The sequence below is a fragment of the Ustilago hordei genome (assembly GCF_900519145.1).
Source record: "Ustilago hordei strain Uho2 genome assembly, contig: UHO2_contig_06, whole genome shotgun sequence".
In the NCBI taxonomy this organism is placed as follows: domain Eukaryota; kingdom Fungi; phylum Basidiomycota; class Ustilaginomycetes; order Ustilaginales; family Ustilaginaceae; genus Ustilago; species Ustilago hordei.
In genome coordinates, this window is record NW_024545253.1 from 452,749 (window position 1) to 479,790 (window position 27,042).

General features: G+C 50.0%; 5 protein-coding genes across 5 annotated transcripts; 3 read left to right on the forward strand and 2 right to left on the reverse strand.

Annotated features, from left to right (window-relative positions):
* Positions 1 to 8,006: 8,006 nt before the first annotated feature.
* UHO2_03599 (uncharacterized protein) lies at positions 8,007 to 11,612 on the forward strand (the record flags this gene model as incomplete). Its single annotated transcript, XM_041554205.1, has 1 exon — positions 8,007 to 11,612. The coding sequence occupies one exon, from the start codon at positions 8,007 to 8,009 to the stop codon at positions 11,610 to 11,612; it is 3,606 nt and encodes a 1,201-aa protein (XP_041410139.1).
* An 8,917-nt stretch (positions 11,613 to 20,529) lies between these two features.
* Positions 20,530 to 22,257, reverse strand: UHO2_03600 (uncharacterized protein; the record flags this gene model as incomplete). Its single annotated transcript, XM_041554206.1, has 1 exon — positions 20,530 to 22,257. One exon carries the CDS (start codon positions 22,255 to 22,257, stop codon positions 20,530 to 20,532), a length of 1,728 nt encoding a protein of 575 aa, XP_041410140.1.
* Positions 22,258 to 23,430: 1,173 nt separating this feature from the next.
* On the forward strand, positions 23,431 to 24,549 carry UHO2_03601 (uncharacterized protein; the record flags this gene model as incomplete). Its single annotated transcript, XM_041554207.1, has 1 exon — positions 23,431 to 24,549. The coding sequence occupies one exon, from the start codon at positions 23,431 to 23,433 to the stop codon at positions 24,547 to 24,549; it is 1,119 nt and encodes a 372-aa protein (XP_041410141.1).
* Positions 24,550 to 25,211: 662 nt separating this feature from the next.
* UHO2_03602 (uncharacterized protein) lies at positions 25,212 to 25,973 on the forward strand (the record flags this gene model as incomplete). The annotated part of the gene is made up of 1 exon (XM_041554208.1): positions 25,212 to 25,973. The coding sequence occupies one exon, from the start codon at positions 25,212 to 25,214 to the stop codon at positions 25,971 to 25,973; it is 762 nt and encodes a 253-aa protein (XP_041410142.1).
* Positions 25,974 to 26,109: 136 nt separating this feature from the next.
* Positions 26,110 to 26,758, reverse strand: UHO2_03603 (related to DAP1 ### heme-binding damage response protein; the record flags this gene model as incomplete). The annotated part of the gene is made up of 4 exons (XM_041554209.1): positions 26,110 to 26,160; positions 26,252 to 26,388; positions 26,488 to 26,615; positions 26,730 to 26,758. The coding sequence occupies 4 exons, from the start codon at positions 26,756 to 26,758 to the stop codon at positions 26,110 to 26,112; spliced, it is 345 nt and encodes a 114-aa protein (XP_041410143.1).
* Between the last annotated feature and the right edge of the window lie 284 nt (positions 26,759 to 27,042).

Below are 27,042 nucleotides of genomic sequence, written 5' to 3' on the forward strand. Positions count from 1 at the left end.
TGCCATCCCCGAAAATTCCCCCCTCACCAAGACCAACTAGGAGGTCTGGTGCTCTTTCACCCCGAGTTGGCGGCAGCTCCCAAAGTCAGAAGGAACCACATGTTGGATCTTGGATTTGGGAGCGAGCTACCACATGGTTAATGACCACAGCATGCTCATCCATCCAAGAAATTGCAGAAAGCGCATGTATACTGCTGGAAGCGAAGTGCTGGAGGCAACTGCTGTGGGAGATACCAACATAGCAACAGAACATGGAGACGTTTATCTCCAAAATGTGTTGTATGTTAAAAGACTCAATATTAACCTGTTGTCAACCAACTCACTGACAGATGAGGGAGCACATGTGACTTTAGACCCTACAGGCAGGCAAATACACCTGGCAAATGGTATGCTATTGAAAATAGCAAAAGATTGCGAGCGTGGACTACTAGAGTTCCGAGGCGACACATGGCGACAAAGTGCGATGACTACATCAACACCACTGTTTGAAGGGGTTGATGAAGAGTTCAAGCTGGCCGATCGGAGACCAAAGATCTCCACAAGACAGCTCTGGCATGAACGTTTAGGACATCCAGGTCGAGACAAGTCCAGAGCAATTGTTGATAAATTGAAAGGCGAACCTGTAGCAGCATTGGACCCAGATACAGCTCTGATATGTGAGCAGTGTATATGGTCCAAAAGTACGGCTGCCCGGATGGGGCGAGGCAGCGGCGAAACAGCTGCAGGGCCCCTAGATCTCATCCACATCGATCTGATCATAGACTCATCCCGCGTGACAGAATACACGTGCACATTGGTGCTGGTCGACGACCATAGCAAGTATGTGCACGCACAACCACTCTTACAAAAGAGCCACGCATTCACACAACTCAAAAGAACAGTTTCGTTCCTAGAGACACAGATGGGCAGAAAGCTGAAAGCAATCCGATCTGATCAAGGAACTGAATGGAAGAGCAATGAAGCATTGGAATGGTCACTAGAAAAGGGCATAGAATGGCAAACTACTGTCGGTTACAACAGCAGGCAAAACAGACGAGTAGAACAGATGAACAGGAGCCTGGGTGAAAAAATGCGAACACTGTTGATGCAAAGGAGTTTACCAAAGAGATTTTGGCCGCATGCCATACGAGCAGCGGCATTCAAGATCAACCTTACTCCCAACGTTGACGGAGAGTTTCCATATCAGCTCATGTTCAAGAGATCACCAAAACGATTCATCTGCCTCATGCGTGTATTTGGATGCCTAGCTTGGGTAAACATTCCAAAAGCTAAGCGAAACAACAAGAAGCTGGACCAGTGAGTGGTTGCAGCCATATTCATAGGGTACAGCTTGGAAAGAAAGGGATGGCTATTCTATAGCCCTGATTACTCTCCGAACATTTTCTGGAGCAACTCGGCAAGGTTCATGGAGACACAGTGTTGGTCAGACTGATCAGAATGGCGACCAATAAGTATCCGACCTCCACCAGTCCCAACTATTGAAGAGGACCTCGATGATCTGGGATACACAGAAGAGAACCTTTTTGATGAGAGAGAGCGAGAGCCTTTGGAAGAGCACGTGGACATGGAACTAACCCTTGAAGAGGAGGGACTCGGAGGGCCACACTGTGACGATGAGAACCCTAACGGGATACCAGAGGAAAGGAGAACGACGAAGGAGAGGGAAGAGTATGCACTGGTGCCACCCGAGAAGAGAGGCCCATGGCCGAACTGGAGGCCAGCTAGAAACATGTGCAACCCGGAGACCTGGGTAAAGAAGAGTCACTTCAGGTTGACAGCAGCCAAGGTCAAGGAAGGAAAGGACAGCCTGAACCCAACTGTTCACGAGGCGCTGGCCGGAAAGGATAGGAGGTTCTGGGAAGAAGCAATGCGCAAGGAATTGAATGGGCTTGAAGCGATGGGAACGTGGGAAACGACTGACCTACCGCGGGGCATGAACACAGTCGACACATGATGGGTGCTCAAGATCAAGACTGATGCAAACCTGGTCCCCACCAAGTACAAAGCAAGATTGGTAGTGCAGGGGTTTACCCAGAGAGAGGGCCTAGACTACACAGAAATATTTGCGCCAGTGGCACCCATCCAGGCAATAAGGGGAGTGCTGGCCATCGCAGCCGTACGGGACTGGGAGGTCGATTCCATCGATGTCAAACAGGCTTACCTCAATTCAAGCCTGCATCATGATGTCTACCTAAAGCCACCGGTAGGAACCAGGGTACCTCCAGGAAAGGTATTGAAACTCATAAAAGGGCTCTATGGCCTGAAGCAATCAGGTCGGGAATGGAACATCGAGCTGGATACCCACCTCCGAAGTATCAGCTTCCACTGCATGCCGAGCGCCCCATGCCTTTACTCAAGGGGAGCGGGCGACCAACTCACAGTCATCATGGCATATGTGGATGACATGCTGATCACATCGCCTTGCAGAAGGGAGGTCGACCATACCAAAGCCGAGATCATGGACAAGTGGGGAACAGAGGACAACGGACCTGTAGGAGAATTTCTAGGAATCAAAATCACTCGAGAGAGGAGACAAGGCAGGATCACACTCGATCTAAGCGCATACATTAAAGGCATGGTAAGTAAGTGGCTAGAAAGAACAAGTGAACGAACCTGGATCCCAATGCAGAGTGTAGCAGGAATCGCTGGAGGAAACAAGTGCAACCCAGATCAGGCCAAATGATATCAAGAGCTAGTGGGGCAACTTTTATGGGTGTCCAACACAGTGAGGCCAGACATCTCATTCGCAGTAGGAGCTTTGGCATGATACATGTCAGAACCGATCGACAGTGCTTGGAGTGCTGCGATACACTTGTTAAAGTACCTGAACCAGATGAGCGATTACTGCTTAAATTTAGGAGGAGCGCACAGGAGTCACGCAGACCAACTGGTGGTTACGTATACCAATGCAAATTGGGCTTCTGACCCTACAAATGGGCGTAGGAGTACGTCCAGAGCAATCACATATGTGTATGGATGTCTGGTTAGTTGGAAATCACATGTACAGAAGTGCGTGGCACTATCGGCAGTGGAAGCAGAACTGGTCGCAGCCTCCGAAGCAGCAAGAGAAGCACTCTTCTTCTCACATTTACTCAGGGATCTAGGAGTATTCGGAGTCAAGCCAACGCTGCGCACTGATAGCCAGGGGTGCATACAAGTCAGTAAAGATCCGGCCAAACACTGGAAACTCAAACACATCGATACCAGATACTACTTTGTTAGGGATCATGTGCAAGATGGTGACATATCAATCGAGTTCGTCGGAATGGCCAACAATGTGGCTGACATACTCACGAAACCTCTCAAGGGACTCAACATGACAAGGATATCAAGAATGATAGGATTGGATATGCCATTGAGGGGGGGAGTTGAAGATGCACCGACATCGCCAACGCATGATGTATTAAATAGGAGCTCACAGGATTGGGGAATCAGGAAGGCATCAGGTGATGAGGAGGACAAGCAGAATGTGAAGCTAGTGGGAGCTAACACAGCCTATGCATGAGGATTGACACCATGGTATGCAGGGAATATGTTGATATGACAACACTTATGAAAGAAGATACATGGCACATGGGCATGACTCAACATAGGGAGCACAGTCAGGTGCCGAGAATATGTATATATGCCCTTAGCTTAGTTGTTACCTCCTTACAAAATTTAAGCCTTTCACATAGTAGCATCAGACTAAAGGAGTGCCTGACCGTGGCCTCCTGAGTGGTGTATCTAATTTCAACTGGAGGTCATGTTGAATGAGCGCAAGGAAGAGGGAGTGAGCAAAAGTGCGATGAGAGTGAGGAAAGGAGAGAAGATGTGGAGTGATAACTGTTCCGCGTTTTCACAATACCGTCTCCTGACCTGCGTTTTTAAAAAACGCGGTTTTTTTTTTTTTTTTTTTTCCTTTGCGGAGCTTATGTAAGCTTTTGCGTTTTTTTGAAAAACGCGCTCTTCAAAAAACCCGCGTTTTTAAAAACGCAAAAACTTTGATACCCCCTTATGTCACTTTTCGTGTCCTGCTGGATCGTTATCTTCAGCATCTCCTAGTGTTCCATGTATATGTAAGCGGTCGTATGCCTGAAACCTGAGTTCGGTGATCCTGGCTGATCTCGGTGAGATCAATTGAGTAAGCTCCTGTCAGAGGTTGTGTGCCTGAAACCCGAAATCTGTAGTAAAAAGACAACTACTACTGATCCTATCAAGATCTGTGGTAAAAGGCCCTTATTATTATTCTGGCTGAAATCTGTTGTATAAGCCTTCTATGACTTTTCTTGCTTGAATATGTGGTTGCTTGAAAGTTATTGTAGGTTTTGACTAACTCCTGTGGACACTCCATCCAGAGGTAGCTTGGCATGATCAGTAACTACAGTTACATGGTGAGCACTAAGGTCTGATGCCAATGATGTTAATTTGACACAAGTGTCCAGTGTGTCAATTGAATGAGAGGTGATCCCCAGACCACAGTGGATGGCTGCCTTTGGTTCTATGATTGAGAGAGCCAGACTGCAGTGTGAACTGCCTTTGGTGTCAATCATTATCCAGACCACAGTATGAACTGCCTTTGGATGTCATCAGGAAGCAGTGATACAACACATGCACTATGTAGTTGCAATGCTCTGCAATTGCAACTGTTGATGGAACTACTGATGTATACTTATGTGAAGTTATTGTCATGGGCCTGGATGCTCAAGAAGCAGGAGGGTCACGGGTTCATATGGAAGGAGCACAGGTATCGAAGATAGAGAGCATGGTCGTAGTGCAGTCTCCATGGAGACCATGGACTCCTACAGACTCACATGCAAAGGAGGGCCAAGCACAGCCACGAGGAGGACCAAGCTCAAGGAGCAGGCACAGCCACGAAGAGGACCAAGCTCAAGGAGCATGCAGATGGTTACCACTCAGGGGCTCGAGAGACAAGAGCCAAAGGAACTGTCACTGATCAAAGGAGAAGGAGCAGTGTCGAAGGAGTCGACACCAGGTCATGAGGAGGAGGAGCAGTGTCGAAGGAGTCGACACAGCTCAAGAGGCACAGGGGTGCCAAGCAGGAGAGGCCCCTGAACAGCACTCGATGAAGAAGGTACTCTCTGGAGAGAGAGCAGGAGCAGCATCGCTGGCGACGCTGTGAAGAGGTATATAACCATGCTTTCTCATCATCATAGGTCAAGTGGATCCGCATCCACTCTACTCACCATATAACTAGTTATCACTTCAGCATAAGTATACATTAGTTTCAGTCAGCATAGCAGCAATCTATCAAGGTTGCTCCTCATCATAGTGTGTGTGTTGTGTCATAGGCCTTAGGACACGGGCATGGAGGTTCATAGAAGGGGAGCATAGAGTACCAAGGCTCGGGTCATAAAGGAAGACCACCATAGCAGGCCTAAGGATGGTTGAGCAAGAGGCCGGAGGCCTAGCTGGAGAGTAGTAGCAGGCGTAGTGGGAGAGCAACTTGACCGGCCTGTATGCAAGGAGGTCCAAGTACGTCATGGAGGACCGGCCTGTATGCAAGGAGGTCCAAGCACGTCATAAAGGACCGGCCTGCTGACAAGAGGTCACTGGTAACCGGCAAGCAGCTCATGAGGAAGAGGAGCAGTGTCGAAGGAGTCGACACAACTCATGAGGAAGAGGAGCAGTGTCGAAGGAGTCGACATAGCTCATGAGGAGGAGGAGCAGTGTCGAAGGAGTCGACACAGCTCAAGAGGCACAGGGGTGCCAAGCAGGAGAGGCCCCTGAGCAGTACTCGATGAAGAAGGCACTCTCTGGAGAGAGAGCAGGAGCAGCATCGCTGGCGATACTGTGAAGAGGTATATAACCATGCTTTCTCATCATCAAAGGTCGAGTGGATCCTCATCCACTCTACTCACCATATAACTAGTCAATACTTAGAAACACAAGTACTCATTAGTTAACAGTCAGCATAGCAGCAATCCATCCAGATTGCTCCTCATCGTAGTGCGTGTGTTGTATCACCACTACCTGACAATCCGTAGGCGCCCATAGCAGGTAGCGGTCCGGATATAGATAGAACCGAAGGCAGTAGTCCACTGCGGTCCGGGGATCACTCAGCATTAGTCAGCACACTGGACACTCGTGTTGACGCGACCAACCTCATCACCAATCTCATCGACATTCACCAACAACCTCATCATCATCAACAACAACACCAGACCCTGGTATCACCATAACCTTCATAACATTGATATCGATCGTGCCGAGCTACCCCTGAACGGAGTGTCCACAGAGGTCAGCCGAAACCTACGATAGTATATACCACGAACGCCACCCGCTGTCACTGCACAACTTGATAGTCACCGATACCGAGACAATAGCTGTCGCACAGTTCGATAGTCACCGAGTATCTCGACAGACTGACCTGGGTTTCAGGAGCGCGACCCCTGACATTAGAGTGGATCGTTCAAGCAGCTCCTCACGATCACCATGACGGATCAGGACCTTAACAACAAGCTAGACCGGCTACTAGCACTAATGGAAGCTCAGCTAGAGCTGACCAGACAAAGCCATCGGGAGGAACGACTACGACGAGCTCATCTGACTGAGGAGGCAACGGATCTCTCTCACTCAGAAGACCAAGCAGGAGGAGGAGATGAATCCATGATAGGAGACCCCCATACACCTACTCCGGCGCCACGATCAAGACCATCAGTCTCATTCAACTTGAATGAGCATGCTGAGACCAACTATGAAAAGTATGCTTCCCCCACCGGGCCGAAGTATCTCAAGACCAGGGACCCCTACAGCAGGAGCCGAGTGGACCCTTATGTTCAGGACCAGGAGGAGGAGGCAAGCATCATGGCAGATCGTTCAAAGCCCATTGCAACCCCGTTCCCAAAGTTCAATCCCCGAGACATCGAGATCTACATTCTAGAAGCCGAAGCTTGGTTTAGGTTCAATCAAGTCTACGAGCACACCCGGATGATCAACCACCTGGGTTCTCAATTGGAAGGTACTGCTCGAGAGTGGTGGACCTCAAAGCTACGCTTTGATAGAGCTAGAGAAGGGAGGCTATTCAATGACTGGCAGTTCTTCACCAAACGACTAGCTGAACAGTTCAACCCCCGGAATGCTAGGATGGAGGCTTACAACAAGCTGCTAGCTCTCAGACTCACTAGTGATGCACCAGGAGCTGCCACACGACACGTAGAGCAGTTCAGAGACTTGGAAGGACAGGTCAACCTAGGAGACAACGAGCTAACCATTGACCTCTTCAGAGGAAGCCTTACTCGCAGCATACAGGAGAAGTTTGAAAGGAATCCACCGAAGGAGCTATGGGAGTGGTTCCGGGAAGTCGAAGAGATCGACCGACAAAGGATGCTGTTGCAGCAGGCCTCATCTAGACACATGCAAGCAAACAACGCGTCCTCTCCAGGAACTCGGCCAATCCAGAGTTCAATTCCCGTTCGGCGATCAGCTGCGCAACCTTATTCAACTCGATCACCGGCTCCACCTTATCTTCCGTCTCAACCTTATCGACCGCCACAACCTTATCCGACGCGACACTCCACCCAACCCCTTCCTCACTCAAACAACCGTCCTCCTCCCCATCAACCCACTCCAGCTCCAAAAGGAACCCCGGCACCATCAGGAGGCAGCAACAACACCTGCCATTTGTGCAATGGTATCGGACATTGGGCCAGGAGCTGCCCTAGCAGGAGGGTAGACTCTCTGGGATCACGACCTATGGGACCAAAGGTCATGGTCGTCACCAAGGACCCCCTCGACGAGGCCTCCGACTCTGGAGATGGCCGCTCAGGCAATACCGAGCCAGAGCAGGAGGACATGGACCTCCGGCCTTATCAGCAGCATATGGACTCGGACTTCGATCACGAGGAGGAGCAAGACGATGATGATGACGAGGGAAACGTCAGTGGGGTGATGCACTGATGGCATGCATTGCTCTACAAACTTCCTCGCCATCACTCTGTATATATCAAGATTGTCAAGTATGTTTCTCGACCAGTGGAGGCAAAGCAGTACTGGAGCTCTCTGGAATGGTTCAAGACCATCCTGCTCGAATACTAGCTGATACCGGTGCTGGTTTGTCCATAGTTTCAGATTCTTTCATTAGTAAGTACCAAATACCAACAAAACCCATAAAAACAAGATCGATCCATGGTGTCACCGGACACCAGCTATCCATCAATAGTGCTGCGAGCATGCAGGTAACTATTGGTAACCACAATCTGGGTGTGGTCGAAGCTTCAGTGGCCAACACTGCCGACTACGACCTCATCCTAGGGTTCACTGAGCTAAGGAAGCTCAAGCCCACCATACGATGGGATACGGGCCAGCTGGAGTTCAAGACTCAGGAGCAGGACCGACCCCCGAAGAGACCCCCTGAAGCAGCAGGGGCAGGGGACCTAACCATGAGGAGACCAACCCTTCATGGTAATGAGTTTGTCTCAGCAGAGCGCATACTACGAGCAGCTCTGGAAGATGGACCCATAGGGTTCATGCTGTTGGAGGAACCACCATCATCACTCCCGGCCTTTGGTTTCGTACCTACAGGCACCGACAAAGGAATCGAGATGGAGGTGGAGGTGGACAAGGTGGTGACGGCTGCGGACATACCAAAGCCATACCAACACTTGAGAGATGTGTTCGATGAGGTGGAAGCAGACAAGCTGCCCCATCATACCGAGCATGATCTCCACCTCGAGCTGATAGAAGGAGGCAAACCACCTCAAGGGCCTCTATACCTTAAGGGACCCAAGGAGATGTCCGAGTTGAGGAGGTACTTGGATGAGAACCTCGAGAAGGGGTTCATAAGACCATCGAAGAGCCCAGCACGATCACCAGTGCTCTTCGTACCAAAGAAGGATGGAGGTCTCAGACTCTGTGTCGACTACAGAGGTCTCAACGAGATCACTATCAAGAACAGGGCACCATTGCCCCTCATCGAGGAGCAGCTGTTCTTGCTCAGGAAGGCAAGGATCTATACCAAGCTAGACCTTAGAGCAGCATACAACCTCATCCGGGTTGCTAAAGGAGATGAATGGAAGACAGCGTTTGGCACTCAGTTGGGACTCTATGAGTACCTAGTGATGCCCTTCGGCCTAGCCAATGCTCCGGCTCACTTCCAATCATTCATCAATGTCATCTTCCGAGACATCATTGGAGTATATGTGGTAGTATACTTGGATGACTTCCTGATCTTCAGTGACACTGAGGAGGTACATGTGAAGCATGTCACCGAGGTCCTCACTCGCTTAAGGAGCAACAGGCTCTTTGCTAAGCTGTCCAAGTGTGAGTTCCACACCAAGACGGTGGAGTTCCTGGGTTACATCATCAAGCCAACGGGTATTGAGATGGACCCAGAAAAGATACGGACTGTCAAGGAGTGGCCGATACCGGCGTCTATCCATGACATCCAACGGTTCCTGGGTTTTGCTAACTTCTACAGGAGATTCATAGCTCACTTCGCTCGGATAGCCAAGCCATTGACATCACTGGTGAAGCCGACGGAACGCTTCAAGAAGATTGAGTTGCCGGAGGAGGCCCAACAAGCCTTCCATCAGCTCATTCAAGCGTTCACATCAGCAGGAGTGCTTCAGCACTTCGACTACCACCTTCCAACAAGGTTGGAGACCGATGCAAGTGACTTTGCTATAGCAGGAGTTCTCAAGCAGGAGCATGAAGGACGATGGCACCCAGTGGCTTTCTACTCCAGGAAGATGTCTTCTGCCGAGAAGAACTACGAGATCCATGAGAAGGAGCTCCTAGCTGTGGTCGCCTGCCTCACTCAGTGGCGACACATGCTAGCTGGACTACCTAGTCAACTAGTTATCCTCACGGACCATGAAGCCCTCAAGTACTTCAAGTCCCAGCGACGCATCACTGGCCGACAGGCTCGATGGGCAATGATACTAGCAGACTTCGACTTCATCCTGCAGTATCGACCAGGATACAAAGGTGGTGAACCCGATGCTCTCACCAGAAGGGCAGACATGCAACCAGCTGGCGAAGAGCAGGATCACAATGTGAGGCAACTACTGCCTCCTCGGGTGTTTGCGGAAACAGCGGACCATGACTCGACCCTAGTGGCTCCCATGCTCTCGATGGAGTCCATAGCATCGAAAGGGCTCAAAGACCTGGTCAAGATCTTCCAGCCCTTAGATCAAGAGCTACAGGAGATACACTCGAAGAAGCCCTTCGAGCTCAAGGACGACCTATGGTACAGTGGAGGAAGGTTAGTCATCCCCAAGGTGACCATGCCAGGGAGGACTAACAACCGACACTCAAGGAGTGCCAAGGAAGTAGATGGACAGTCTCTCTCTGTAGAGCACCTGCGATTCATGGTGATGACCCAATGCCATGATGGTGTTACTGCTGGACATGTAGGAAGAGATGCTACCATCAAGGCGGCTCAACGGCACTACTGGTGGCCAAACATGACAGCTTGGATTGCTGACTATGTAGCTAGCTGTCCAGTTTGTGCGAGGTACAAAGCTCCTCGTCATCGTCCGTATGGCCTTCTACAGCCACTTGCCACACCAGACAGGCCCTGGGGCTCGATATCCCTCGACTTCATTGAAGGACTACCACCTTCAAAGAACTATGACTCCATCCTCGTCATTGTCGATAGGCTGACCAAGTTTGCCATCCTGGGCCCGACTCATAAGACAGTCACGGCCAAACAGACTGCAGTGTTGCTATATGGACACATGGTTAGACTCTTCGGATACCCTGATCACATGGTCTCGGACCGAGGCAGGCAGTTCATATCAGGAGCATGGAAAGCCTTTGCAGAGCAGATGGGTGTGAAGCACTCACTTAGCACGGCTTATCATCCTCAAACTGATGGTCAGACAGAGAGAGTCAATCAGGTCGTGGAGCAGTACCTAAGGATGTACTGCAACTATGAGCAGAACGACTGGGCAGACCTGCTGGACACTGCAGCCTTCGTATACAACAACACGGTCCACAACAGCATTGGTGTCTCACCATTCTTTGCATGCTATGGATGGAACCCCAAAGCCCATCCTGACATCCCTCAACAACTAGGAGTCAATGATCCAGGTCGCTTCGAGTACCTCATGGATGGGAAGGAGCGTTGCAAGTATCTTCAGGAGCAGATCAGGGAGGCACAGCGTCGGACGGTGGACCAGTATAACAGGAAGCACAAGGACATCGAGTTTAAGGTGGGTGATATGGTCTATATCAACCGCCGGAACTGGAAGACCAGGCGACCTACACCAAAGCTGGATACCCGGTTTGCAGGACCCTATCCAGTCCAGGAACGAGTAGGACGCCGAGCATACAGGATCACATTGCCAGCAAACCTTAGGGTTCATGATGTGTTCCATGTCTCCATGCTCGAGCCAGCAAAGACTAGCTCACTTCCTCACAGGACAGACCAGCCAATCATACCATCACTTCCTGATGAAGACCTCGACTTCGAAGTAGAAGCACTCATTGACAAGCGCTCATTCAATGGGACTACGGAGTACAAGGTGTTGTGGAGAGGGTACTCAGAGGAAGCTGCTTCATGGGAACCAGTAGAGAACCTCAACTGTCCCGACCTCATCCAGGAGTATGAGGTGTCGGAGGGGGGACGAGTGAGCGGAAGAAGGAGGAGAGAGCAGGAGGAGGAGTAAAGGAGGAGAGAGCAGGAGGAGGAGTAGGAGGAGAGGAGCTAGTATGAACCAGACACAGAAGCATGACTAGCCTCAACGGAGCTCGGCTCTTAAGAGGGGGGTAGTGTCATAGGCCTTAGGACACAGGCATGGAGGTTCATAGAAGGGGAGCATAGAGTACCAAGGCTCGGGTCATAAAGGAAGACCACCATAGCAGGCCTAAGGATGGTTGAGCAAGAGGCCGGAGGCCTAGCTGGAGAGTAGTAGCAGGCGTAGTGGGAGAGCAACTTGACCGGCCTGTATGCAAGGAGGTCCAAGCACGTCATGGAGGACCGGCCTGTATGCAAGGAGGTCCAAGCACGTCATAAAGGACCGGCCTGCTGACAAGAGGTCACTGGTAACCGGCAAGCAGCTCATGAGGAAGAGGAGCAGTGTCGAAGGAGTCGACACAACTCATGAGGAAGAGGAGCAGTGTCGAAGGAGTCGACATAGCTCATGAGGAGGAGGAGCAGTGTCGAAGGAGTCGACACAGCTCAAGAGGCACAGGGGTGCCACGCAGGAGAGGCCCCTGAGCAGTACTCGATGAAGAAGGCACTCTCTGGAGAGAGAGCAGGAGCAGCATCGCTGGCGATACTGTGAAGAGGTATATAACCATGCTTTCTCATCATCATAGGCCGAGTGGATCCCTATCCACTCTACTCACCATATAACTAGTCAATACTTAGAAACACAAGTACTCATTAGTTAACAGTCAGCATAGCAGCAATCCATCCAGATTGCTCCTCATCGTAGTGCGTGTGTTGTATCACCACTACCTGACAATCCGTAGGCGCCCATAGCAGGTAGCGGTCCGGATATAGATAGAACCGAAGGCAGTAGTCCACTGCGGTCCGGGGATCACTCAGCATTAGTCAGCACACTGGACACTCGTGTTGACGCGACCAACCTCATCACCAATCTCATCGACATTCACCAACAACCTCATCATCATCAACAACAACACCAGACCCTGGTATCACCATAACCTTCATAACATTGATATCGATCGTGCCGAGCTACCCCTGAACGGAGTGTCCACAGAGGTCAGCCGAAACCTACGATAGTATATACCACGAACGCCACCCGCTGTCACTGCACAACTTGATAGTCACCGATACCGAGACAATAGCTGTCGCACAGTTCGATAGTCACCGAGTATCTCGACAGACTGACCTGGGTTTCAGGAGCGCGACCCCTGACATGTTGTATCACCACTACCTGACATCCGAAGGTGCCCATAGCAGGTTAGCAGTCCGGATATAGATAGAACCGAAGGCAGTAGTCCACTGCAGTCCAGGGATCACTTCAAGCATCAAGTCAACACACTGGACACTCGTGTTGACACCACCAACCTTATCACCAACACCATCAACCTCATTATCATCAACACTCACCAACCTTATCACCAATGTCATCAACCTCATCATCATCAACACTCACACCAGACCCTGGTGTCATCATAACCAAAGCATTGATATTGATTGTGCCAAGCTACCCCTGAATGGAGTGTCCACAGAGGTCAGCTGAAACCTACGATAGTATATACAACGAATGCCACCTGCTGTCACTGCACAACTTGATAGTCACCAATACCGAGACAATAGCTGTTGCACAGTTTGATAGTCACCGAGTATCTCGACAGACTGACCTGGGTTTCAGGCGCGAGACCCCTGACAGTTATAACTAGTAAGATATGGTGTAGAGTGGATGGAGATCCACTCAACCACTACAATGAAGAGCAAGTGTGTGTTATATAGATGTCCTCACAGTGTTGCTGGCAACCCTGCTCTTACCCTATGTGGTCTCCTCCTGCACTGCTCCTCCTCCTCTTGGCTCTCCCTCCTACAGTCCTGCTTGTCTTACAATACTGCTCATTAACACTGCTTTCCTCACTCCTGGCATATGTAAAGTCCTCATGCTGCTTCATTTCTGAAAGGGGCCTTTCCCACTTCATCTGGGTGGCAACTTGCACCCCCCTTCATCTTGCCCATCCTCCTGCTTCTGAGTTCATTGTTGAGTTGGCCCCCTGCTTCATCAGAGTGGCAAACCCAATGTCCTCAACGTCTGTCTCATTGTGAGACCCATGAGATCAGCATTCTGTCAGAGGTCACGCGCCCAAAACCTGATATCTGTAATAGAAATGCATCTATTACGAATCCTGTCGAGATATGCAACAATGCTTGTGGTATTACAATTCTTGTTGAGATATGTGTCACAGGGACGGCTGGCCTGCGCAAGAGAGTGCGTCAAATGATCAGCGGCAGTTATGATAACATCGCATAATGGAGCAGTATATGAAGGGTGTGCAGAAGATCAACATATGAAGGGTGTGCCAGATTGATCAGAGTCGACAACCATTGGGGATCAATGAGATTAATCAGGTTGGCAGCACACATGATTTACGAGATCGATCGAACCCTGGGAATTCAGATTGATCTCATGGGATTGGTCAGAGTCAGCCAGACCAGTACGCTTCAATGAGTCGGCCAATCTGAACAAGTACTCGGAGCTATGCCGATGACGGAATCAGCACGCCTCAACTAATCGGCCGATCCGAACAGGTATTCGGAGCTGTGCCGATGTCGGAATCAGTCGGATCAGCACGCTTCAACTAGTCGGCCGATCCGAACAAGTCAAGACGGAACTGAGCTGATGTGACCACATGACCAGGGGGTATGGTCATGAGGTTCAAAAGGGGATTCACAAGATTAAGACAAAAGGGGGCTGTGCCGAAAGGGGGGCATCACACATCAGACAGAAGGAGAGCATGAAGGTGAGAGGGCAGTGTTGCATAACCCTTATGCCAAGCAAAATGGTAGGAGCACAGTATCAAAGGGGATGATGCCAGCAGGGCAAGGCAGTGCCTAACAGGGGACAAAGGCCCCTCAAGAGGAGCAGGATAGGTGTTGAGGGAAAACACCAATCGAACATATAAATACTCTCTTTCTACCATAGCATTTGAGTGGACTGGCATCCACTCTGAAACTCAACTACTTACTCTATACTTACTAGGTTATGTATCTTCGCAATAGCAGTGCTCTTGCAATGACTCTCAACATGTGTGTTGTATCACTGTTAGTCAACAACTTTAGGCAGTGTTCTTCACACTAGCAGTCCAGTTCATTACTGTAGGCAGTGTTCTTCAACACCAGCGGTCCAGTTCCTTGCTGTAGGCGGTGTTGCTCGACACCAGCGGTCCAGTTGGTTATTGTAGGCAGTGTTTCACACCAGCAGTCCAGTAACTCATGTCCTCTGTAGGCGATTGGCATATTGCGGTCCAGACGACATCCAAGAGCATTATCAACAGTACTACAAACACTCGTACTGTAGGGGAGGGTGTATCACTCACTCACCAACAAACAACATCTGTGCCATGCAACCTCTGAATGGAGTGTTCAAGGCGGTCAGTCGAGACTTACTAGGCAACAACGCTTGGTTACGTTTAGGCGAATCATATCAAGTAGTCCTTACTCAATCAACCCCAGCTAGTCTCTGGCGCGCGACCGCTTACAATATGTAGTAGAGATGTCTCTATTACTTTTCTCACCCAAAGATGCAGTAATGGTCTTGCTTTTGCAGGTTTAAACTAACCACTGTGGACACTCTGTCCAGAGGTAGCTTGGCATGATCAATAATGTTGATGGTATTGCAAGACACCAAGGTCTGGTGTGATTGAGATAGTTGATGTCATCAACACAAGTGTCCAGTGTGTCGACTGAATGCTTGAGGTGATCCCTGGACTGCAGCAGATGACTGCCTTCAGTTCTATCTTTATCCAGACCACTGGTTTGCTATGAACCACCTTCGGATGTCAGTGAGCAGTGATATGACACATGCACTGCAATGGGAGCAATCTACTTGTGATTGCTACTTTGCTGACTAAAACTAATGTATACTTGTGCTTGAAGTGATAACTAGTTTGATATGGTGTAGAGTGGTGTAAGCGGTTGCGCGCCAGAGACTAGTTTTGGGTGTTATTCAATTGGTATAGATGGGATTGATTGAGTAAGATCTACTCAGTATGTTTTGACTAAATGTAACCAGATGACTTTGTACTGGTAGGTCTTGACTGACTGCCTTGAACACTCTGTTCAGAGGTTGCATGGCACATTTGTTGTTCATTGGAGAGTGAGTGATACCCTCTCCTTACAGTATGAGTGTTTGCAGTACTGTTGATAATGCTCTTGGGCATTGTCTGGACCACAATATACTTATTGCCTACAGAGGATGAGAGTTACTGGACCACAGGTGTGAGCCACCACCTACAATAACTGACTGGACTGCAGATGTCAAGCAACACCACCTACAGCAAGGGACTGGACTGCAAGTGTTGAAGAACACTGCCTACAGTTGAGAACTGGACTGCAAGTGTCTGGAAGACACTGCCTACAGTTGACACCTAACAGTTATACAACACACATGTTTGAGGGTCATTGCAAGAGCACTGCTATTGCAATGGTATGAAACTAAGAGTCAAGTAAGTAAGTAAGTAAGTAGCATGTAGAGTGGATGAGGATCCACTTGTATGCTATGGTGGAATGAGAGTATTTATGCATTTGATTGGTGTCACCTGTGACACCTATCCTGTTCCCCTTGAGGGGCCTTTGTCCCCTGTTCGACACTGTCTCTCCTACTGGCATCGATCCCATTGATGCTGCACCCCTACCATCTGCATAGCATACTGGTTATGCAACACTGTCCTTTTGCCTTCATGCTCCCTTTCCACTTGATGATGTGTGACAACCCCTTTGACACAGCTCCTCCTCTTTGTTTAACCAATCCATTCACTGCTTCCTTCTTTCTTCACTGGTGACCACCTTCCCATCCTTATCTTGTGAATCCCCTTAGCCACCTGTTGGACCTTGTGACCAAACCCCTTGGTCATGTGGTTGTCCCCTGTGCTTGGTCCTGTGTGGCTATATGCATGCACCCCTCAAGCAGTAACCATCCACATGATGCTGAGCTTGGTCCCCTGCTCCTACATGTGGTTATCTCCATATGCTTCTCCTTCTAATGCCAGTACCTTCCTTCCTGAATCTCCTGATACTCGCTCGTATCGGCCGACTTGCTGAGGCATGTGTCATGGGCCTGGATGCGCAGAAGGTAAGAAGATCCATCAACTCATATGAAGGAAGCACAGGAATCAAGGAATTGGGCAGATCGTGGGATTTGCAGCAGAATTCATTGAGATTCGTAGTAGGAACAGTTCTATGACAGATCTCATCGAGATCTGCATGAGTGAAGTTGATATCACGAATCCTGCCAGAATCCACAGTAAGCATGATCATATGGCAGATTCTGTGGAGATCAGTGACAAGGATGTTTGTATGACAAATTCACATGCAAGGAGGACCAAGCTCTGCCAAGACAGGGACCAAGCTCAGGAACATGCAGCTGGTTACCACTCAGGGGTTCACAAGATAAGAGTCAGGGGAACAGTCACCAGTAGGAGAGCTGTGTCATGGACACTGGCATACAGGTCATGAGGAGGATGAGCTGTGTCAAAGAGGTGGACATACAGCTCAGCTAAGGATGGAGGGAATGCTACAGGGACTTCTGTAGAGCACTCGACGAAGAGGGTACTCTCTGGAGAGAGAGCCAGAGCAGCATCACAGGTGACACTGCATAAGATGTATAAAAGCATACCTTCTCGTCATAGGTGGACAAGTGGATCCTCATCCACTCTACACACCATAAACTAGTTATCACTTCAAGCATAAGCAAGTAGTAATCAATAGGTTGCTTCTCATTGTAGCACATGTGTTGTATCACCACTCACTGATGTCTGAAGGCAGTTCCTAGCAAACCTGTGGTCCAGATTAAGATAGAACTGAAGGCAGTAGTCCACTGCAGTCTGGGGATCACCTCAAGCAATAGTTGACACATTGGACACTTGTGTTGATGCCACCAATCACATCACCAACAAGATACTCACACCAGACCTTGGTGTTACCACACTCATGTATTGATATTGATCATGCCAAGCTACCTCTGGACGGAGTGTCCACAGTGGTTAGTTGAAATCTGCAATAGCATTACTACAACTACAGATTTGAGTGAGAAAAGTGATAGAGACAGCTCTATCACATATTTCACTGAGAATCACAATACCACTAGTGTTGTCGCATAACTCGACAGGATCGGTAATAGTATCGACACTACTACAGATCTCAGGTTTCAGGCACACGACCACTGACAGTATGCTGATCCGATCAATCCTCGTGAGATTAACCCGGAACCCAGAGTTTGGTCGATCTCATAATTCATATGTGCTACCAGCCCAATTAGCTTTGTCAATTCCTGATGACTTGGCACTGATCAATTTTGTGCCCCCTTCATATGTTGATCTGTTGATCCTGTGACATTACCATGAATGCTGTCAGTCAATTTGGCGCACCCTTCTTGCGCTGGCTCGTGTCATAGGCCTTAGGACACGGGCATGGAGGTTCATAGAAGGGGAGCATAGAGTACCAAGGCTCGGGTCATAAAGGAAGACCACCATAGCAGGCCTAAGGATGGTTGAGCAAGAGGCCGGAGGCCTAGCTGGTACTAGTAGCAGGCGTAGTGGGAGAGCAACTTGACCGGCCTGTATGCAAGGAGGTCCAAGCACGTCATGGAGGACCGGCCTGTATGCAAGGAGGTCCAAGCGCGTCATGAAGGACCGGCCTGCTGACAAGAGGTCACTGGTAACCGGCAAGCAGCTCATGAGGAGGAGGAGCAGTGTCGATGGAGTCGACACAACTCATGAGGAAGAGGAGCAGTGTCGAAGGAGTCGACATAGCTCATGAGGAGGAGGAGCAGTGTCGAAGGAGTCGACACAGCTCAAGAGGCACAGGGGTGCCAAGCAGGAGAGGCCCCTGAGCAGTACTCGATGAAGAAGGCACTCTCTGGAGAGAGAGCAGGAGCAGCATCGCTGGCGATACTGTGAAGAGGTATATAACCATGCTTTCTCATCATCATAGGCCGAGTGGATCCCCATCCACTCTACTCACCATAACTAGTCAATACTTAGAAACACAAGTACTCATTAGTTAGCAGTCAGCATAGCAGCAATCCATCAAGATTGCTCCTCATCGTAGTGCGTGTGTTGTATCACCACTACCTGACAATCCGTAGGCGCCCATAGCAGGTAGCGGTCCGGATATAGATAGAACCGAAGGCAGTAGTCCACTGCGGTCCGGGGATCACTCAGCATTAGTCAGCACACTGGACACTCGTGTTGACGCGACCAACCTCACCACCAATCTCATCGACATTCACCAACAACCTCATCATCATCAACACCAACACCAGACCCTGGTATCACCATAACCTTCATAACGACATTGATCGTGCCGAGCCACCTCTGAACGGAGTGTCCACAGAGGTCAGTCGAAACCCACAATAGCTGTCGCACAACTTGACAGTCACTGAGTATCTCGACAGACAGATCTGGGTTTCAGGCGCGCGACCCCTGACAGCTCGCTGGCCCTGTGACAGGTGGGAGGAGACCCCTGAGCATGATGAAGTTGGCATAGGAGGATTGTTGCCTCAGCAAGGGGAGTAAGGATAGGAAGGGCAGGATAGTAGTAGGAGCCAGATAGACTAGGGTGGACAGGGAGGCCATACCCTGTAAGGAGGGGGGCCATGGTGAGGTAGACACCATGGCACAAAGATATATATACACCCCTCTGTCATAGTGAATGAGTGGATCTGGCATCCACTCTATTCTTAACTAAACTATACTCTACTGTAACATATACTTAGTTGTTCAGTCACATAGTGCAATTGCAGGCCATTGCTACTAATCTGAGCAGGTGTGTCATATCACCTCACACTGATGTCATCTGTAGGCAGTAGTTACTGTGGTCCAGATAATCACTTCTCTGAAGGCAGTACTCATACTGTGGTCTGAGTTTCTTTCACCAATTCACCATTTGCTCATTGACATCTTGAACACTTGTGTTGGGGCAATGGATCACCATCCCATCTATTAAGTGTTCTGCAACAAGCAGGAGCTGACTGTGCCACATTACCACTGAACTGAGTGTTCACAGCAGTTAGCCAAAACTTGTCAAACAAACAACTCTTCAAGCAGTCTCAGTGAAAGTGGCCAACAGGTGCATACTCAAGAGTGCTCACTGAAACTGGTTGAAATCACCCAAACCAGTAGCTTTCGGGTTCCAGGCACATGACTGCTGACATCAGGCACTTTTCACTTCCACTGGTCGACAGCAGGAGGACACAACAGCATGCTCCAGGCACCATGAGAGGATGGCTGAGGACTATGATGCAATGTTGGCACAGGGCTGGCTGTCCAGGCAATGTTGCCAATTGTCAACACCTTCACATCCCTAGCACCTGTTCATTATCATACTTAGTGAAATCATTCTGCAAATGACTTGATTGACTATGACCATCTGTAACAGTGTGAAACACATGCTAACATGATACTGAAGCTCCCATCAGTATCAATAACATACATGTTATATCAAATTAATTGCCACCTTTGCTGCAGATGTGTTTTTGGAAACATGTGTTTTTTGGATGCTCCAAAATGGGGTGTTAAAAAATGGGAAAAAGTTGTCAAAATCGAGAAACACGTGTTTCTAAAAACACTCGAAATTTGATACCCCCTAAAGTTTGATACCTTTTCAAGGAAAAGGGTAGAGGAGACTTGGACAGAATGGGCTGCTCATACCTCCCCAGACGGACCTTGGTTCTTTTTTCCGCCCTTACCCCCTTATAACATGTATATAGTTCCACACCTGTTCCGGAATAAAAAGTATAAGACTATAAGACTCAGGTCCGATCTGGTCTCGCAGAGCTCTGCAATAACTCTTTCGAGGGCTAGTTCCGTTGTTGACTTGCACTGCGATTTACGATTTGCGATTGAGTGATACAGTGTCCGAGCAAATGATCACGTCCTTTGATAAACCTTCTCTCCAACAAGCCAGGTCTGCAAGATCTTTGTTTTCAAGATGATCTGCTCCTCATCTCCCTCCTTGTAATCTTTGAACAGATCCGTGTCCACGATAACGAAATCAGCGCTCTTGCCTTTCTCCAACGTCCCTGACCAACCCTCAGCCTTGCAACTGTGCGCAGCACCGTAGCTCGCCGCTGCCATCGCCGTAGCAAGCGGTAGCGCGAACTGTGGTGTTGTCTTGCCCTCCATTCCGGGCTCTCTCCCAGACCGTCTCGTCACAGCAGTATACAGATTTGGCAGGATCCAGTGATGAGCAGTTGGCGCATCCGAACCAAGTGCTATGGGTGCACCAGCTTCGACAAATTCGCGGAAAGCAAACGCTCTCGCACATCGCCCCTCGTTAAAGTTGTCACCTAGCATCTTACACCATCCTTCCATGATGCTGGGGTCGCAGTGAACACCCTGGATACTCGCAGTGATACCCAGCCGACCGAGCTTCTCGACGTCCTTGGGGTCGGTCAACTCAAGATGTTCGATACGATGTCGACGATCCCGAATCGACAGACCTTTCTCCGCCAGCTTCTCTTCTAGGGCCGCAATAGCTTCAACGGCAGTGTGCACTGCAAGATCGCCGATAGCATGAATAGCACATTGAAGGTCGACCGAGTCGGCGTACTGTACCACAGAAGAAAGCAATTTGAGTGGCCACATGGTCTCTGCATTGGTCTTGTTGTAGTACGGCTCTTTGAGTGCGGCAGTACAGCTGTCGATAACGCCATCGCAGACTAGCTTGATGCCGACGACACGGAACCACTCGTCGTTGTGCTTCTTGCTGAGCTCATGCGCGTGCTTGACTTGATCGATGCAGGCTTGCAAGTTGCTTTCGGGGCGAACAAACCAGTGTGCTGCAACACGGATCGGCAGACGACCGTTCATCTTGGCCTTGACACGGAGAATGCAGTCTAATGCAAGCGGGTCAAGAGCCATGTCGATACCTCCGGTGAAGCCACTCTTGTGATAAGCATCACATCCACGGAGGAAGGCTGTTTCCTGCTCCTCCTTTGTCGCAAGGTTGGCGAGCTTAGGCCAGACCAAGATGATATTGGCCATTTCAAGCAAGAGACCGGAAGCTTTGCCTGTCTTTGGGTCACGGACGATCTCGCCTCCTTCTGGATTAGGAGTGTCATCCGCGATCCCGAGCTCGTCGAGTGCTGCTGTGTTGCACCAGTGCGAATGGAGGTCGAACGACTCGATGTAGACAGGACGATCAGGAACAACTTGATCGATCCAAGATGCCAGTGCCTTGCCATCAGTGCTGTTCTGCATCCATACGGATGCGAGGATGCGTGGTGCATCTGGCTTGGATTCTGCTGCTTTCTTGATCTTCTGTTGGATCTGGGCGAGAGTCTTGCACTTGCCGATGTCAACTTTGTTGAGCGACTGGCCGAAGTTTAGCAGATGCGTGTGACCATCGATGAAGCCTGGCACGACGAGCTTTCCGCCGCCAAGATCAACTTGTTCGGCTTGCTGCACAAGCTCGGCGGGAACGCTTTCGACATCACCGACGTATGCGATCTTGCTGTCCTGTACTACGAGGCATTCAGCGAAACGATTTGGCAGTGCTGATGTGTCTGTTAAGTCCTGCTTGTGCAGCGAGGTAGCATCAAGCTCCTCGGCCTGGGCTCTGAAGAAGAGGGCGTTCTTGAAGAGCTTCACGGTCATCGTTGCGCCGTTTCCAGGTCGAGTGGATCAACAGGGCGGGAAGATAAGTGCAGGAAAGGATGTTGGAGGAAGTTGCTGGGAGAGGATCAAGTTGGGGCCAAAGCCCATGAGCTGGACTCCTTTATACTAACTGCATAGACCAAACTCGTTGGTGAAGTCGGCAAGAGGTTTGATTGCCAAGGTGATGTCGTAAGAGGGAGAAGGTACGAGCAGACAGTGATAAGCGCTCTTCCCGCGGTTCGCTATCAGCCCCGCCATGCACCGGCGTCTTGGGCGAACGTCGATCTGCACAAGAGCCATGCGACCTGAACCGCAGACTAGATAGTCAAGGTCAGAAGCTGGGCCGAGAGGCGAAGTCTTGAGGAAGCTGTTCGTCAAGAGAGCTCAATATGCAAAGGCTGCAAAGCTGCAGGGTCGAGCTCGTCAAGCTTGCCGTTTTAGCCGGTCTTTCTTCTCTGTTTTTTGCCCCCCTTGCTTTTTGCTGTGGGTTGTCGTCTAGCAAGCACAAGCATGAACGGATGTTGCACAAGCAACTCTGCATAATCTGACGGTTGGCGCCTAGCGCGGCTATCAATTCTTGCCTCGAAGTTTCGCTGTTAGGCCTTATCGAAAATTTAATTCTTTGTCTATTGTTGCAAACTCTAACATAATCAAGAAACCGAAGTGGAGATTGAGACATGTCGGCTGCCCAACGGCGCATCTCCGCAGTGAAATGAAACGGCAGAGAGCGGAAGTTGACAGGCCGAAAAGACAGAGAGAGAGGGAGTTGCTCGCCTGTGTCGTGCCCGTGCCTGACCGAATTGTTGCTGCCGAAAAGAGCCAAGAGAAATCAAGAACAAAAAAGAAAGGAGAGGGTGCATAGCCCACCTTCTCTTCACCTTCATTTCTGATGAGACTGCTGACTTGTCTGCCATTTCTTGACTTGACCTCTTAGATTGGTTTGGACCCCTAGAACTTTCTTATATATCAACGCCTCATCCTTCCTTCCTCGTCATTGCATTCATCGTCACCATAATCCTCGCCGCCACCGCTCGCGCCTCCCACACAGCAGGTACATCATCTTCGCAGTCTTCGACACGAGGTCAACCGGCGCTTGTATAGCCCGCAACCCCCTGTGGCTCCACTCGAAATCGCCACCGAGAAGAACACCTCCCCTGATATCTTTGGCTCAACATGCCGCCGTCTCGAGACCAGCAGGTCCCCGAGCTCTCGTACCTGCCTAGCTATGCTCAAACAAGAGCACCTCCTCCGTCTGGCCCACCGCCTGCCTATGCAAATGTCATCGGCAAGGTCTACCCGTACTCGCTCCGACCCGTGGTGCTCATCACTTCCTTCTGTACCTTCCTCTATCTCCTCCTAATTTCGATCTCCAACTTCAAGGACATCAATAACTCGGGCAACAACACGATTATGAATGTCTTTGGCATTCTCACCGGTGCACTCCTCATGACTGTTGCTATCATTGAAGTCATCGGATTTGTAGGCGCGCTCAAGACCAACCTCAAGCTCGCTACGCTCTACTCTAGGTTTGCCATCCCCGGTTTTGTTTTCGTCATCTCTTGCGAGATCATCAACATTGTCGGACACTACTCGTTCAAGGACCGCATCATCAACGACTGTGTCTCGAGGAACACGGGTGCAGTTGTTCAGTCCTCTGGCTGGGGTTGGTTAGGATCAGGAGGTAGCAGCACCGTCATGTCTGCCGCTGATGCGCAGAACTACTGCAACAGATCATGGAAGTATGCCTCGACCTGGGAGATCGTCTGGCTCATTGTCACCATTGTGCTCGGCGTTCCTTTCGTTATGTTCAGTTTCGCCTTCGTGCGCCAGCTTCAGGACCCAGCATCGGTACGAGTGCGCGAGTCGAATCTCGGATGGTGGGACCGTCGCAACAACCAGCCTCCCAGCGCGCAATACGGCACCCAATACAGCTCGGGACCTTACGACCCACAATCACAGTCGCAGGCCTACTCTTACCCACCTGTACCTTACGGTGCGGGCATGTACGCTCCTCCCAGCAGTCCCCCGCCCAACGGTGTCAATCGCGATCTTCCAGGCTACAAACGAGGGGACATGGCAGGCGAATTTGACGACCGCAAGAGTCCGGTCACCAGCCCGATCGGATACGGCTACAGCGGCAACGGTCGACCTAGCTCGAGTCGAGACCGTGATCCAAGGCAGAACGATGCAGCGAAGGACTCGCAAGTTACGATCAGGCTCGATGATGATGTTGATACCAAGAGCAAGTCGTCTGCTAGAAGATCTGACGATGATGACACGCCGAGGGTTTGAGCAAGTAGATTGACTATCGAGCCTTGGTCGTGTTGCCCCTTTCATGATGATGTTCTCGAACGTCGCCGCCATGATGAGTATGTTTCGCTCTGTATTCTCGGTTTTACAACTCTGTATTGCCTTCTCGTTCAATGTCATTGCTTTTGCATGTTCAGTGCGATGCTTTCTGTGCTCTCTAGGCGATCGACAGCGTTGATTGTTGCTGAAAATGAGCCGGTCAGCTTTGCTTAATTTAGGTCAAGGAGAATCGGAAGCTTGAAGGTGACTCGCAGCAGACACTGAGAGACACACGAGCCAGGTTGAGGTGGAGGCCATCTGAGCCAAACCAAAAAAGGGTTCGGTAGAAAAATCAGCGCACGAGCCTTGTTCCAAGTCATCCCGACAACTTACACTCCAAACTTGCATATTTGGTAAGACACACATCAACTTCAACCAACTCTTCGACATACTCAGCAACACCCCATCTCCATCACAGCCATCCTTTGGCATCCATACGCTCTCTGCATCACTTCCCATAACCACTTCAGCCACTCCAGTCGATGCTCTCTATAGCAAGGCGAAGCGCCATCCGACCTCAATCTCGTCTGTTCACCTCCCTGCTTAGTCTAAGCCTTCTTCGCTTATTCTCCTCCGCAGCACCTCTCGCATTCTCCGCATCCAAAATGGACGCCCAAGTCAAATCCTCCGATCCGACGAAAGCCGCCATCACCTCTCACAACCAGTACAAAACCGCCGGTCTCGAGCGTGATGGGCTCTCACCCAACCCCATCGTCCAATTCAACAACTGGTTCAAACATGCCAACGAAAACGGCGTACCTGAACCTGAAGCTATGACTATCTCCAGCGCCACCGTAGACAAGTCTACTGGCATTGCACGACCATCATCCCGCGTGGTGCTACTCAAGCAAGTCGACCCACAAGGCTTCCTCTTTTTCAGCAACTACAACTCTCGCAAGGGTCGAGAATTGGAAGCCAACCCATACGCCTCTTTGGCTTTCTACTGGAAAGAGCTCTCTCGATCAGTTCGAGTTTGTGGTCGAGTGGAGAAGCTCCCCGCGAAAGAATCCAAAGAGTATTACGACTCCCGCCCATTGGGAAGCAGGATTGGCGCTTGGGCAAGCCCACAATCAAGCACGATCTCTTCAAGGCAGGAGTTGGAACAGAAAGTGCACGATGTCGAGAACAAATTCAGCGTTCCAGGTGCAGCTGGGCTGGACGAGGGGAAGAAATGGGAAGGCGATGAAAAGAGTGTAGATGTTCCACTACCGGGCTTTTGGGGTGGGTATAGGATTGTCCCTGATGAAGTTGAGTTCTGGTGTGGAAGGCCGAACAGGTTGCATGATAGGTTTAAATATACGAGGGATCTGAAGAGTGAGGTACCGGCTAGTGAGGATAAGTGGACGATTAATCGTCTTGCGCCTTGAGAGATCATAATTCACTGCTTTGTTTCGCAAAAGCAATGCTGTAATGCCAGCCGTGAACCAGGCGAAGAATTCTCTCAAACAATGTGGTTGTACGGGTATGTGCTGTTGTGGTTGCAATGTGAGATGTGGAGATGCTTTATTGTGCTACCTTGCCGACAATGTTGTATCGCTTGGTGTAGTACGAGTGCTATCATATCGAAAGCAAAGAAGACGTTGAAGTCTTGTGTCAGTATTATGTCCATATCGTCATGAGATCCGTTGGTGGAGAGGCTACTCACCCAGTCATCAAGCACCTTACGCTGCTTGTCATCAAGGGTGCTGTAGTCTGGAACGGCATCCTCAGGCTTGAGCGAAGACATGCCTAGGCCTCGTGAGCCGTCCTTGCCTGCGAAGATGTGGTAGCCCTTGCCCGGTGCTGCAGCGGCACAATGTAGCGATACAAAATCAAAGAAGAGCGGGATACTTGTTCAGTTTCCAAGTCTCAGCTTGCGGAAAAGACGTAAAAACTACTTACCGTACATCTCGCGCTTGGGCGAGACGTCAAAGACGGTGCCCTTAACAGCGACGTATACCGGCTTGGACTCGTCGGTTCCGTCGTACTGCTTAAGATCATCGACGGGGATGGGGTCGTCCTTGGGAGGGCTGTGGTTATTGAGATGCCGGCACATGGTAGTAAGAAGGACGAGTTGTCAGTCATTGGTCGAGATAGCCGTGCAAGGAGCTGCAGCTCTTGCTGTCCAATGGGATGAGACTTACTGTGTTGGCTTTGTCGAAGGCTCCATCATCTTGTGTATTTGGTGCTGTGTCGATACGGCAGGATGGTGTAGCTGAACCAAGATATGAAGGTGCCAAGGGTGCACGCTCCAGTTGATTGGCTTAGGGAGGCTACAGATTCGTGCTCTAATTTGCCCCGGATTGCTTCTTTCAACACTTCCGCGGCCCGTTCAATTTTTCGAAAATGCCAAACTTGTTAGACCTGCATATCCCACAAAATAGATCTGACCCAAAAAAAAGAAAAAAAAAAAAAAAAAGTCGTTCTGAACAGCAGAAGTTTTTGGCGCAAATGAAC